This window comes from Oncorhynchus nerka, unplaced genomic scaffold, assembly GCF_034236695.1.
Source record: "Oncorhynchus nerka isolate Pitt River unplaced genomic scaffold, Oner_Uvic_2.0 unplaced_scaffold_3525, whole genome shotgun sequence".
Taxonomy (NCBI): domain Eukaryota; kingdom Metazoa; phylum Chordata; class Actinopteri; order Salmoniformes; family Salmonidae; genus Oncorhynchus; species Oncorhynchus nerka.
The window spans coordinates 7,501-19,696 of NW_027037769.1; the positions used below are offsets into that span (position 1 = coordinate 7,501).

Consider the following 12,196-nt stretch of genomic DNA (forward strand, 5'->3'; position numbering starts at 1 on the left):
ACAGATATTTTGACCATATCTGACAGTGTCCCAGAGGCAGGGCCAATCAAAGGCTCCAGCTCACTGAATGGAACCTCCCCTCTCCAACAGAAGATAACGGAATGTTGACATCCTGAATGGAACCTCCCCTCTCCAACAGAAGATAACGGAATGTTGACATCCTGAATGGAACCTCCCTCTCCAACAGAAGATAACGGAATGTTGACATCCTGAATGGAACCTCCCTCTCCAACAGAAGATAACGGAATGTTGACATCCTGAATGGAACCTCCCCTCTCCAACAGAAGATAACGGAATGTTGACATCCTGAATGGAACCTCCCCTCTCCAACAGAAGATAACGGAATGTTGACATCCTGAATGGAACCTCCCCTCTCCAACAGAAGATAACGGAATGTTGACATCCTGAATGGAACCTCCCCTCTCCAACAGAAGATAACGGAATGTTGACATCCTGGGAAGATCACCGCCAAAGGTCATTCTCTCTTAGCCTCTCAACAATTTTCTGACAGGAAAAAATTCAAAACTACAGGGACAAACAATTGCTTTTGGCCTGTTAGGTTTTATTTGACTATATTATTGTACCAACACTTCTCAGACTAGAAAATACAATTAGAAAGAACATTTAGAAACTATGATTAGAAACTATGATTAGAAACTATGGCCAACTATGTTCAAACTATGATTAGAAACTATGATTAGAAACTATGATTGGAAACTATGATTAGAAACTATGATTAGAAACTATGATTGGAAACTATGGCCAACTATGTTCAAACTATGATTATAAGCGATAATTAAAAATGGTGAGAAACTACGATAATAAACTGTGAACAACGATGAAGCCACGTTTGTGTGTGTGAGAGATGATCTATTATTTAATTGTGTAATATTGCACATTCTCTTTCAATATGTATAACATTTCACTCAATACATACCAAAGTAACAAATATTTAACAATGTTTCAAAGTTTTGTATTGCAACAGTTATGAGAGACAATGACATCCAATTTTTAGGGAATTATTAATATAATGTGTTTTACATAGTGTTGCATCTGTGATAACTTTATGTAATAGATCCTCTCTCTCTCAAGCTATGTGACCTTTTTAACCCCTCAAAACAGCACCTGTGACCCAAATCCCTCTCAGCCATCACAGATGAACACAAGTTCATGTAATAGATCCTCTCTGTCTCTCTCGGCATGAAACATGAAAATAATATTAATTACATAGTTAATAACTACTTTAAAATCTATTAATTCTCATTAAAATATGTAAACAGTTAAATGAAAGTAAAATCTCTGTACATACCTCCTGTTTGAAATGGGGAATGTTGTTGTTGTCGCGGAGATATTTCCCAAATCCAGCCAGCAGATCACAATCCAGAGGGGCTTTTGGTATAAACCACTGCTTTGCATCCCCTTTCTCAGTGTGGTGTCCCATGACTGGTTCAATGGTCTGGAAAATATCTGGTATGCAGATTAGAATTAATAAAATACATCCATGTTTGTTTATATACTTATACGTACTACTTGTTAAAAACTTCTTACGGCTGCTGTCCCTGTACAGGGATCAACATCAGCGGAAATTTCAGAGTGACAACTAATAGTACTCGATACAACTCAAACTTTCATTAAAACACACATGCAGGGTACTCAATTAAAGCTACACTCGTTGTGAATCTAGCCAACATGTCAGATTTTTAAAATGCTTTTCGGCGAAAGCATGAGAAGCTATTATCTGAAAGCATGCAACGCCCGAAATACCCAAAGGGGACGTAAACAGAATAATTAGTGTAGCCGGCGCTACACAAAACGCAGAAATAAAATATAAAACATTCATTACCTTTGACGAGCTTCTTTGTTGGCACTCCTATATGTCCCATGAACATCACAATTGGGTCTTTCTTTCGATTAAATCCGTCCATGTATACCCAAAATGTCCATTTATGAAGCCCGTCTGATCCATGAAAAAGCACCGTTCCAAAACGCGTCATTTTTTTTAATTAAAAAAGTTGCCTATAAACTTTGACAAAACAATTCAAACTACTTTTGTAATCCAACTTTAGGTATTAGTAAACGTTAATAATCGATCAAATTAATCACGGGGCGATCTGTATTCAATAGCAGCACGTTTTGAAATGGTCCATTTTCTCTCTCTCAAAACTTCCAGCTGTGTACTCGATAACAGGAAGTGCTTATTTCTCATCTGACCAAGGATTAACTTCAATCTAAATGCCAATACTGGCGACATCGTGTGGAAGCTGTAGGCATTGTAAACTGGTCGCTATCTATTTTCCATTGCCATAGACAATACAGAGACTGGCGGAGGGAATATATATATATATTTTTTTTATGAACAGTTTTTCTTGGGATTATGCCTGCTAAACACGTTCTGTTAAAGTCACAGACATGATTTAAGCAGTTTTATAAACTTCAGAGTGTTTTCTATCCACACATACTAATTATATGCTTATACTATATTCCTGGCATGAGTAGCAGGACGTTGAAATTTTGAGCGATTTTTACCAAAAAGTTACGAAAATTCGCAGCCTCCTTAAAAGAGATGATTTCTATTTGCATTTACTTACGGTTGGTACAACGCCGACTGGTCATCGTCCATGTTGACGTCTGAGTCTTCATCTATATGTTCATCTGTAGTTGGTGCCAACAGTTGAGCCACTTCCACTTGGCTGAAATATCACACAGATTAACAAAAACATTTATATTATTTTACAATCAAACATAATTGGACAACAGTTCAAATGAGTTCCAATGTAACTTGCACATATATTATTTTATCAGTGTAAAATAGCAGCTTACCCAGTTATTTGATTGTCTTCTGGCTTGTTCGTAGCAAAATGACCCATTTGTTCACGATTCTTAATCAGAGGTTGGAGTGCGTCCTGTTGTGTCACAATACAGCTGATTATTCTGTAGTCAATGATCCTGCCGTGCCAAAGATGCTCTACCATGGAATCGCGGGAATTATGAACTTCCTGATCAATCTTTGGTTTTGATTCTGTCTTCATGCACACTCTGCGGAGATGTATCGATGATGTTTTCCTGGTTCTTCATGCACACTCTGTGGAGATGTATAGATGATGTTTTCCTGGTTCTTCATGCACACTCTGTGGAGATGTATAGATGATGTTTTCCTGGTTCTTCATGCACACTCTGTGGAGATGTATAGATGATGTTTTCCTGGTTCTTCATGCACACTCTGTGGAGATGTATAGATATGTTTTCCTGGTTCTTCATGCACACTCTGTGGAGATGTATAGATATGTTTTCCTGGTTCTTCATGCACACTCTGCACACAATAGGGATCCTTCTTTGTTTTCTGTAAGACAGTGAACGCACAATAAGTACATGTAATGAAGTTATTACTTAAACCCTCTCTGGGATATGTGGGACGCGTCCCACCTGGCCAACATCCAGTGAAAATGCAGAATGCCAAATTCAAATAAATGACTGTAAAAATTTAACTTCATGAAATTCACACATTCAATACACCACATTAAAGCGACACTTGTTGTGAATCCAGCCAGCATGTCAGATTTCAAAAATGCTTTACAGTGAAAGCAAACAATGCTATTATCTGAGGACAGTGATTTCAAAAAGTGATTTCAAAAACATTCTGCACACTCTCACCCTCTAACCCTCTGTGAAACATGATAGAAAGCAATTCATTTATGGTCTGATTTAAGAGAAAGAGCCAAATGAGAGTATAAAACCCCCACTGAGAGGTGTGCTATTCCCTTCATTTAGAGAGAACTTACTTTGAACCAGTAGCAGTTGCAGATGCCATCTTGCTCCAAGGAGAAGGAAGTCAATTCTCAATGAAATGTTTTCAGAATATGGGGAAAAGGCAATAATCCAACTCCAGCTCCTTCTAAGTGTCTCACAGTATGACGTTCTGTAGTGAATGAGTTCAGACTCTGGAAAGGTCTTTATATTTACAATCAGATCGGCCCAACCCCTTTACACATTTAAATATTCTATTCAGGGCAAATTGTTTGGTGAAGGGAGGGAATATCACACCTCTGAGTGGGGGTTTTCTCACAAGTTGTATTTGCATTAATTCCATTTGAAAACAAAAGGTTGGCAGTTTGGAAAAACTCTCTCCAAAGGTCACTATCTCAAACTCTCATAAATGTTCTGAAGGGGATCAAAAAAATGCAGGGACAATTTAAGGTTCCTCCAGGTGTTATAAATCATTTAATTTATTCAATAGCAGAAGCCTTTATTCAGTAGTATTTACAGCTGTAGTTATGTGACTAAATAAAGTACATTTTCGTTATACCTGATATACGACATAATATGTCATGTGTAAAGCCCTGAAAGCCTATGAAAGTACCAGGGCAGGGCTATGGGCTTTGGGCCTTTGGGCCTTTGGGCCTGTGGCATGTGAGCCGATCGAAAGGGTTCAGAGAGGAGCCAAAGCCCTGGAATGGGTTCGCCCCGAGAGAGGGGCCAAAGCCCTGGAATGGGTTCGCCCCGAGAGAGGGGCCCAAGCCCTGGAATGGGTTCGCCCCGAGAGAGGGGCCCAAGCCCTGGAATAGGTTCGCCCCGAGAGAGGGGCCCAAGCCCTGGAATGGGTTCGCCCCGAGAGAGGTGCCCAAGCCCTGGAAAGGGTTCGCCCCGAGAGAGGGGCCCAAGCCCTGGAATGGGTTCGCCCCGAGAGAGGGGCCCAAGCCCTGGAATGGGTTCGCCACGAGAGAGGAGCCAAAGCCCTGGAATGGGTTCGCCCCGAGAGAGGAGCCAAAGCCCTGGAATGGGTTCGCCCCTAGAGAGGAGCCAAAGCCCTGGAATGGGTTCGCCCCGAGAGAGGGGCCCAAGCCCTGGAATGGGTTCGCCCCGAGAGAGGGGCCCAAGCCCTGGAATGGGTTCGCCCCGAGAGAGGGGCCCAAGCCCTGGAAAGCGTTGCGGTTCCGACGGCGTCCGGTGAGCTCTCGCTGGCCCTTGAAATTCTGGGGAAGAGGGTGTAAATGTCTGGGGGTGTTTTAAAAATCGAAAAAACTCAAAACTTTGCCAAAATGCTCTCAAATTATAGGTCGTCACACTCGAACAGAGCATGTGTGATACATCACTGTGACTGTCCAATTTATGGATCTATGCAGCCTCAAAACAGGCTTGTTTTGCTGTATGTTCAAATCATGGCATGTTTATATAAATTGTCTAGGGGTGTTTAAAAATCGATACAAAGCTTCAATGTTTACGACAATGGTCTCAAATTGGAGATCTAGTTACACTGGAACAGGGCATGTGTGATACCAGGTGTTTAGTAAAACATAACTACACGAAAATCACTACATGCCGTGGCCCCCAGATAGACCCTTCTCTAATATATATGCTACGTGACTTTTTGGAAACGGATCAGACAAAACAAGGGGTTGGAAACGGATCAGACAAAACAAGGGGTTGGAAACGGATCAGACAAAACAAGGGGTTGGAAACGGATCAGACAAAACAAGGGGTTGGAAACGGATCAGACAAAACAAGGGGTTGGAAACGGATCAGACAAAACAAGGGGTTGGAAAGCGGATCCAGACAAAACAAGGGGTTGGAAACGGATCAGACAAAACAAGGGGTTGGAAACGGATCAGACAAAACAAGGGGTTGGAAACGGATCAGACAAAACAAGGGGTTGCTCGCCAATTTGCCGATGATTTGATTTATTATTTTTTATTTTCACTTTTTATTATTATTATTATAATATTTTCTTTCCGCCTTTATTTAATCTTTATTTAACCAGGCAAGTCACATTCTTATTTTCAATGACGGCCTAGGAACGCAGAATGACAGATTTTTTACCTTGTCAGCGAGGGAGTTCCAACTTGCAACCTTACAGTTAACTAGTCCAGCGCTCCAACCACCTGATTACATTGCACTCCAGGAGGAGTCTGTCTGTTACGCGAATGCAGTAAACTACGTAAGTTTCTAGCTGCATTACACTTATCTTACAAAAAACAATAAATCAATGACTGTCATTGCTCCAATGTTACTTCACCATAAACATCAATGTCTTTCTTCAAATCAATACACAAGAGCATATTTTTAAACCTGCATATTTAGCTAAAGAAAATCCAGGTTAGCAGGCAATATTAACCAGGTGAAATTGTGTCATTTCTCTTGCGTTCATTGCACGCAGAGTCAGTGTATTGCAACAGTTTGGGCCGCCTGGCTCTTGCAAACTAATTTACAGAATTTTACGTAATTATGACATAACATTGAAGGTTGTACAATGTAACAGGAATATTTAGACTCATGGACCCGTTAGATAAAATACGGAACGGAACAAAGGTCTTGTTTTCGAGGTGATAGTTTCCGGATTAGTCAAAGGTAGATGGTTTAGAGAGAAATAGTCGACGCGTTGTACTTCCTGTAATAACTTGCGGCTGAATTTGAAAGGGGTTCCTTCGTTATTTTAATGTTCATGTCTTCCATAGAGAATGTCTTGATCTACTTCAGATAAGGTCTGTGTTTCGTGCTTAAACCGCCTCTGTTCATGTCTTCCATAGAGAATGTCTTGATCTACTTCAGATAAGGTCTGTGTTTCGTGCAGGTTAGGGTGCAGGTTAGGGTACAGGTTAGGGTGCAGGTTAGGGTACAAGTTAGGGTGCAGGTTAGGGTACAGGTTAGGGTGCAGGTTAGGGTTCAGGCTTAAACCGCCTCTGCGTTTTGATACCCGTGTAAATCTCACCAGGATAAGGTAACGTTTGTCAACATATTTTCATAAATGATCTTTGCTTATATTTAGCCAATATTGATCAGAGTTACCTTGTCCTATGGATATCTACACAGTTATACAATTGGCAAGGTGGTGTAAGCCTACACTCAACACAGACCTTATTTTAAGTGAATCTAAAAATATCTTATGGAATAAATGAAGGAACCGCTTTTCAGATGTTGCTAGAAGGTGTCATGGGAATTATGACTCGCACTTTGGTAGTCAATTCTTACCATGTCCATTATTAAAATAGGATTTCCTGCATATAGAAAAAAATAAAAAAACAGCTTCTGTTTCCAACATTCATCACAGGTAACTTCAACTCTATTTTTATTCAAACAGTTGGTGAGTATTTGTCTCCTGGGCTAAGACTCTTCAGTATCATTGTCACTTCAGAGGTGTGTGTGTGTGTGTGTGTATTATATTGTTAAAATAAAAAGTGTCTATTGTTCATTCAGTATTTGTAAATTGTCATTATTACAAAATGTGTGTGTGTGTTAAGTGTGAAACTGCTAGCTTAGTTATAAATAGCGTTTCAATCGGGTGACGTCACTTACTCTGAGACCTCGTAGTAGTAGTTCCCCTTGCTCTGCAAGGGCCGCGGCTTTTGTGGAGCGATAGGTAACGATTGCTGGGGTGACTGTTATTGATGTGTGTGCAGAGGTCCCTGGTTCGCGCCCGGGTATGGGCGAGAAAAATGTGTGTGTATGATATATATATACAGTGGGGCAAAAAAGTATTTAGTCAGCCACCAATTGTGCAAGTTCTCCCACTTAAAAAGATGAGAGAGGCCTGTAATTTTCTTCATAGGTACACTTCAACTATGACAGACAAAATTAGAAAAAAAATCCAGAAAATCACATTGTAGGATTTTTTATGAATTTATTTGCAAATTATGGTGGAAAATACGTATTTGGTCACCTACAAACAAGCAAGATTTCTGGCTCTCACAGACCTGTAACTTCTTCTTTAAGAGGCTCCTCTGTCCTCCACTCGTTACCTATATTAATGGCACCTGTTTAAACTTGTTATCAGTATAAAATCCACAACCTCAAACAGTCACACTCCAAACTCTATGCTGGAATATACTATAGCTGAGATCCCAATACCCATGTAAACATAGCTAAACATAGCTTACTGATAGATCAATGAGGTTAGATCCCAATACCCATGTAAACATAGCTTACTGACAGATCAATGAGGTTAGATCCAATACCCATGTAAACATAGCTAAACATAGCTTACTGATAGATCAATGAGGTCAGATCCAATACCCATATAAACATAGCTTACTGACAGATCAATGAGGTTAGATCCAATACCCATGTAAACATAGCTTACTGACAGATCAATGAGGTCAGATCCCAATACCCATGTAAACATAGCTAAACATAGCTTACTGACAGATCAATGAGGTTAGATCCAATACCCATATAAACATAGCTAAACATAGCTTACTGATAGATCAATGAGGTCAGATCCAATACCCATGTAAACATAGCTTACTGATAGATCAATGAGGTTAGATCCAATACCCATGTATACATAGCTTACTGATAGATCAATGAGGTCAGATCCAATACCCATGTAAACATAGCTTACTGATAGATCAATGAGGTTAGATCCCAATACCCATGTAAACATAGCTAAACATAGCTTACTGATAGATTAATGAGGTTAGATCCCAATACCCATGTAAACATAGCTAAACATAGCTTACTGATAGATCAATGAGGTCAGATCCCAATACCCATGTAAACATAGCTTACTGACAGATCAATGAGGTTAGATCCCAATACCCATGTAAACATAGCTTACTGACAGATCAATGAGGTCAGATCCCAATACCCATGTAAACATAGCTTACTGACAGATCAATGAGGTTAGATCCAATACCCATGTAAACATAGCTTACTGACAGATCAATGAGGTTAGATCCAATACCCATGTAAACATAGCTTACTTACAGATCATTGAGGTTAGATCCCAATACTCCATGTAAACATAGCTTACTGATAGATCAATGAGGTCAGATCCAATACCCATGTAAACATAGCTTACTGATAGATCAATGAGGTTAGATCCAATACCCATGTAAACATAGCTTACTGATCAGATCAATGAGGTTGACAGATCAATGAGGTCAATACCCATGTAAACATAGCTTACTGGATAGATCAATGAGGTCAGATCCCAATACCCATGTAAACATAGCTTACTGACAGATCAATGAGGTTAGATCCAATACCCATGTAAACATAAGCTTACTGATAGATCAATGAGGTTAGATCATGTGTTGGGCACATATGACTTGGTGACTTAGTTATTTTGACCGCGGTGGTTATTGAAGTCGCGGGTTTTGTGGAAGAAACCGCTAGTTGTGCATCATCTTTCAACGCCCAATACCTGATAATGACCAAACCTGTTTAGGCTTTTTGGAAACTTCAATGAACTCCAAAAGTGTTCATTGTAGAAACATCTGTTGGGTTGGTAGAATGTGAAGACCCACCCTCATTGGTTAATATTCACTGTTAGAAACTGTTGGGTTTAGAATGTGGAAAAAGAACCATTGTTAATATTCCTGTAGTAGAAACATCTGTTGGGTTGGTAGAATGTGGAAAGACCCACCTCATTGGTTAATATTATCTACTGTAGTAGAACCATCTGTTGGGTTGGGAGAATGTCATTGGTTAATATTCACTGTAGGAGCTGGTAGAACGTGGAAAGACCCACCTCATTGGTTAATATTCATGTAGAAAAAGTAGAATGTATAAGTAGGCTTTAAATCCATACTTATTACAAATCTGCAGTTGTCTGACTTATATTATTATTTAATGAAAGTTTAGTCAGGTAACGGTAGCTGGCTTGATAAATGAGCCTATCACTCCTTCCAGCTCACTAGTGAGTATTTGGAACATAATTCTGTCTTTTAACTAGTTTCCCCATTTCATGTCATATTTCCGTTTAGTCAGGTAACGGTAGCTGGCTTGATAAATGAGCCTATCACTAGGCTAGTCGCTAACTAGCTAGGTTAGCTGGCTAACATCCCCGACCATGAGCTCAGCAAGCTGCTGCCCTCCTGCTAAAAAAGAGGTCTGCTGGAAGGAGAAAGAAGGTATTTGGCTGAACGTTGTCGTGAAAGAGGAGAATGAAGAGGAGGATGTCACAGTAAACGAAGAAGTAGAGGGTGAGGCTGTTACACAGAAAGAAGAGGAAGAACACGATTATACTTTTTTCGGAGTGAATGAAGGAGAGATAACTGTCATATTGAAGGAGGAGGAGAGGGAAGAAGAGGAGGAGACAGAAGATCTGAGTAACACCAGTAAGTCCTGTCTTGAAAATAGTTGTTGAACTGATACGTGGTTTTAAAACGGCATTCTACTCTAGTTCTGAGCTTAAATGCCGTTTTTTAATGTAGGAATTGGATAAAGCTGTCTGTAAGATGTGAACAACAAGAAGCTGGCCAACAACAAAACGCTAACAATGGATTTGCACCCAAAATCACAACTTAAATGTTCACGGAATGGACTTACTTTCATTCAATACGGCAATTCCACTGTACTAAACTGGAGGCGATTTCCAGCCCATCGTTGACTGCGGTCAAGTGAGCCGACAGTCGCAAAACGCGGTCAGGCCATCTGCTCTTCAGTTTCTTCCTAATTTGAATTTGCTTGCGCGAATACACTTTACGGAATGGCGTTTTTTTCATGTAGGGAAACTGAGTTGAATGGACTCTCATGCACAGGTAGTCCAGACGATGGCTACAAATCATTCCAAGCAAACCGTTTGAAGCACACTTATTCAATATTCCATAATAGAAATGATACCAAATCGTTTATTTAATTTCCACGTTATCATAAAGTACTTTATCATTGCTAGAGTGTCAAGCGTAGGCTGGACTGGTAACGCCACATACAATGACATTCTAGACCATTCTATAGGCCTCTCTGACTAAGAACCACACAGAGACCTGCATTTTGTAGTGGCTTTAATAACACTTGTGAAAAGTGACTTCAGGTGATTGAGGTATCTAGTCTAGATTATACATCATAGGAAGTTTTATCATGTGGAGGTTTCATTCAGGTCTCTGTTTAATTAAATCATCTGTTTGTCTTTGACAGGAGAGAGACCAGACTCTCCTTCTGACAGCAGGAAGAGTCCTTCAGGGAAACCAGACCCCGAGATGTCCAAACCAGCAGGACGACATCACTGCTCCCAGTGTGGAAAGAGTTTTACTCAGTTAGGGAGCCTGAGAACACATAACAGAATACACACTGGAGAGAAGCCTTACCACTGTTCCCAATGTGGAATGACGTTTACCCAGTTAGGGAGCCTGAGAACACATAAGAGAATACACACTGGAGAGAAGCCTTACCACTGTTCCCAATGTGGAATGACGTTTACCCAGTTAGGGAGCCTGCAAACGCATGAGAGGGGACACACGGGGGAAAAGCTTTTCCAATGTTCCCATTGTGGAAAGAGTTTTGGCCAGGTAGGAAACCTGAACAAGCATGAGAGGACACACACAGGTAAGAAGATGTACCGCTGCTCCCAGTGTGGAGAGAGATTTACCCGGTTAAGGTACCTGAAAGAGCATGAAGGAATACATACAAATACACAGGAGGAGAAGACATACCACTGCTCTCATTGTGGAAAGACATTTTCCCAGTCAGAGAACCTGAAAACACATGAGAGAATCGAGAGGCTGTGTTCTGACTTGTGTTTTTGACTGAGAATGTGTGTGTTTGTTTGGGCTGTCAGACTTGAGTTCACTTTGTGTAATGTTAGGGCACTATTTTTAATTGTGATTAATCCATTGTCTGAAAGGGTTAAAAACACACTGAAACCATCCAAAATACATCCTATATTCTGCTCAAATCTACAATGCCATGTAAACACAAGATGACATTGAGGTTAAATAAAGTGTGATTTATCAATGGAACATATTTTGACACGTCCACTGTGTGTCTCTGTAGAGTCATAATATCCATAACAACTAGAGGTCAAACAGGGAGATGGTTCCATTCATTTTCCCCACAGGGCTGTGTTTTGTTTAGACTCACCCTGGTGTGATGTTTTGATAACCATGTAAACCTCTCTGGGACAAGGTGACTGAGGACACAGTGTGTTGTCAATTTATTGTCATGTTTTTAAAATGGTATAACTGCCTTTATTTTAGCTGGACCCCAGGAAGAGTAGCTGCTGCCTTGGCAGGAACTAATGGGGATCCATAATAAACCCCAGGAAGAGTAGCTGCTGCCTTGGCAGGAACTAATGGGGATCCATAATAAACCCCAGGAAGAGTAGCTGCTGCCTTGGCAGGAACTAATGGGGATCCATAATAAACCCCAGGAAGAGTAGCTGCTGCCTTGGCAGTTCTACCTTATATAGACAGGTGTGTGCCTTTCCAAATCATGTCTAATATATTGAATTTACCACAGGTGGACCCCAATCAAGTTGTAGAAA

The 12,196-nt window shown here is 40.4% G+C and overlaps 1 protein-coding gene across 1 annotated transcript; it reads left to right on the forward strand.

Moving 5' to 3' along the window:
- The first annotated feature begins 9,641 nt into the window (after window positions 1-9,641).
- On the forward strand, window positions 9,642-11,676 carry LOC135566737 (zinc finger protein 239-like). The gene is made up of 2 exons (XM_065014363.1): window positions 9,642-10,052; window positions 10,852-11,676. The coding sequence occupies exons 1-2, from the start codon at window positions 9,785-9,787 to the stop codon at window positions 11,457-11,459; spliced, it is 876 nt and encodes a 291-aa protein (XP_064870435.1). The 5' UTR covers window positions 9,642-9,784; the 3' UTR covers window positions 11,460-11,676.
- The last annotated feature ends 520 nt before the right edge of the window (window positions 11,677-12,196 follow it).

Excerpts from the sequence above, each read along its gene's own strand:
- LOC135566737 (XM_065014363.1), top strand. The coding sequence starts at position 9,785 with ATGAGCTCAGCAAGCTGCTGCCCTCCTGCTAAAAAAGAGGTCTGCTGG. Across the intron at positions 10,053-10,851 it reads AGAAGATCTGAGTAACACCA|GAGAGAGACCAGACTCTCCT; the intron begins GTAAGTCCTGTC and ends TGTCTTTGACAG.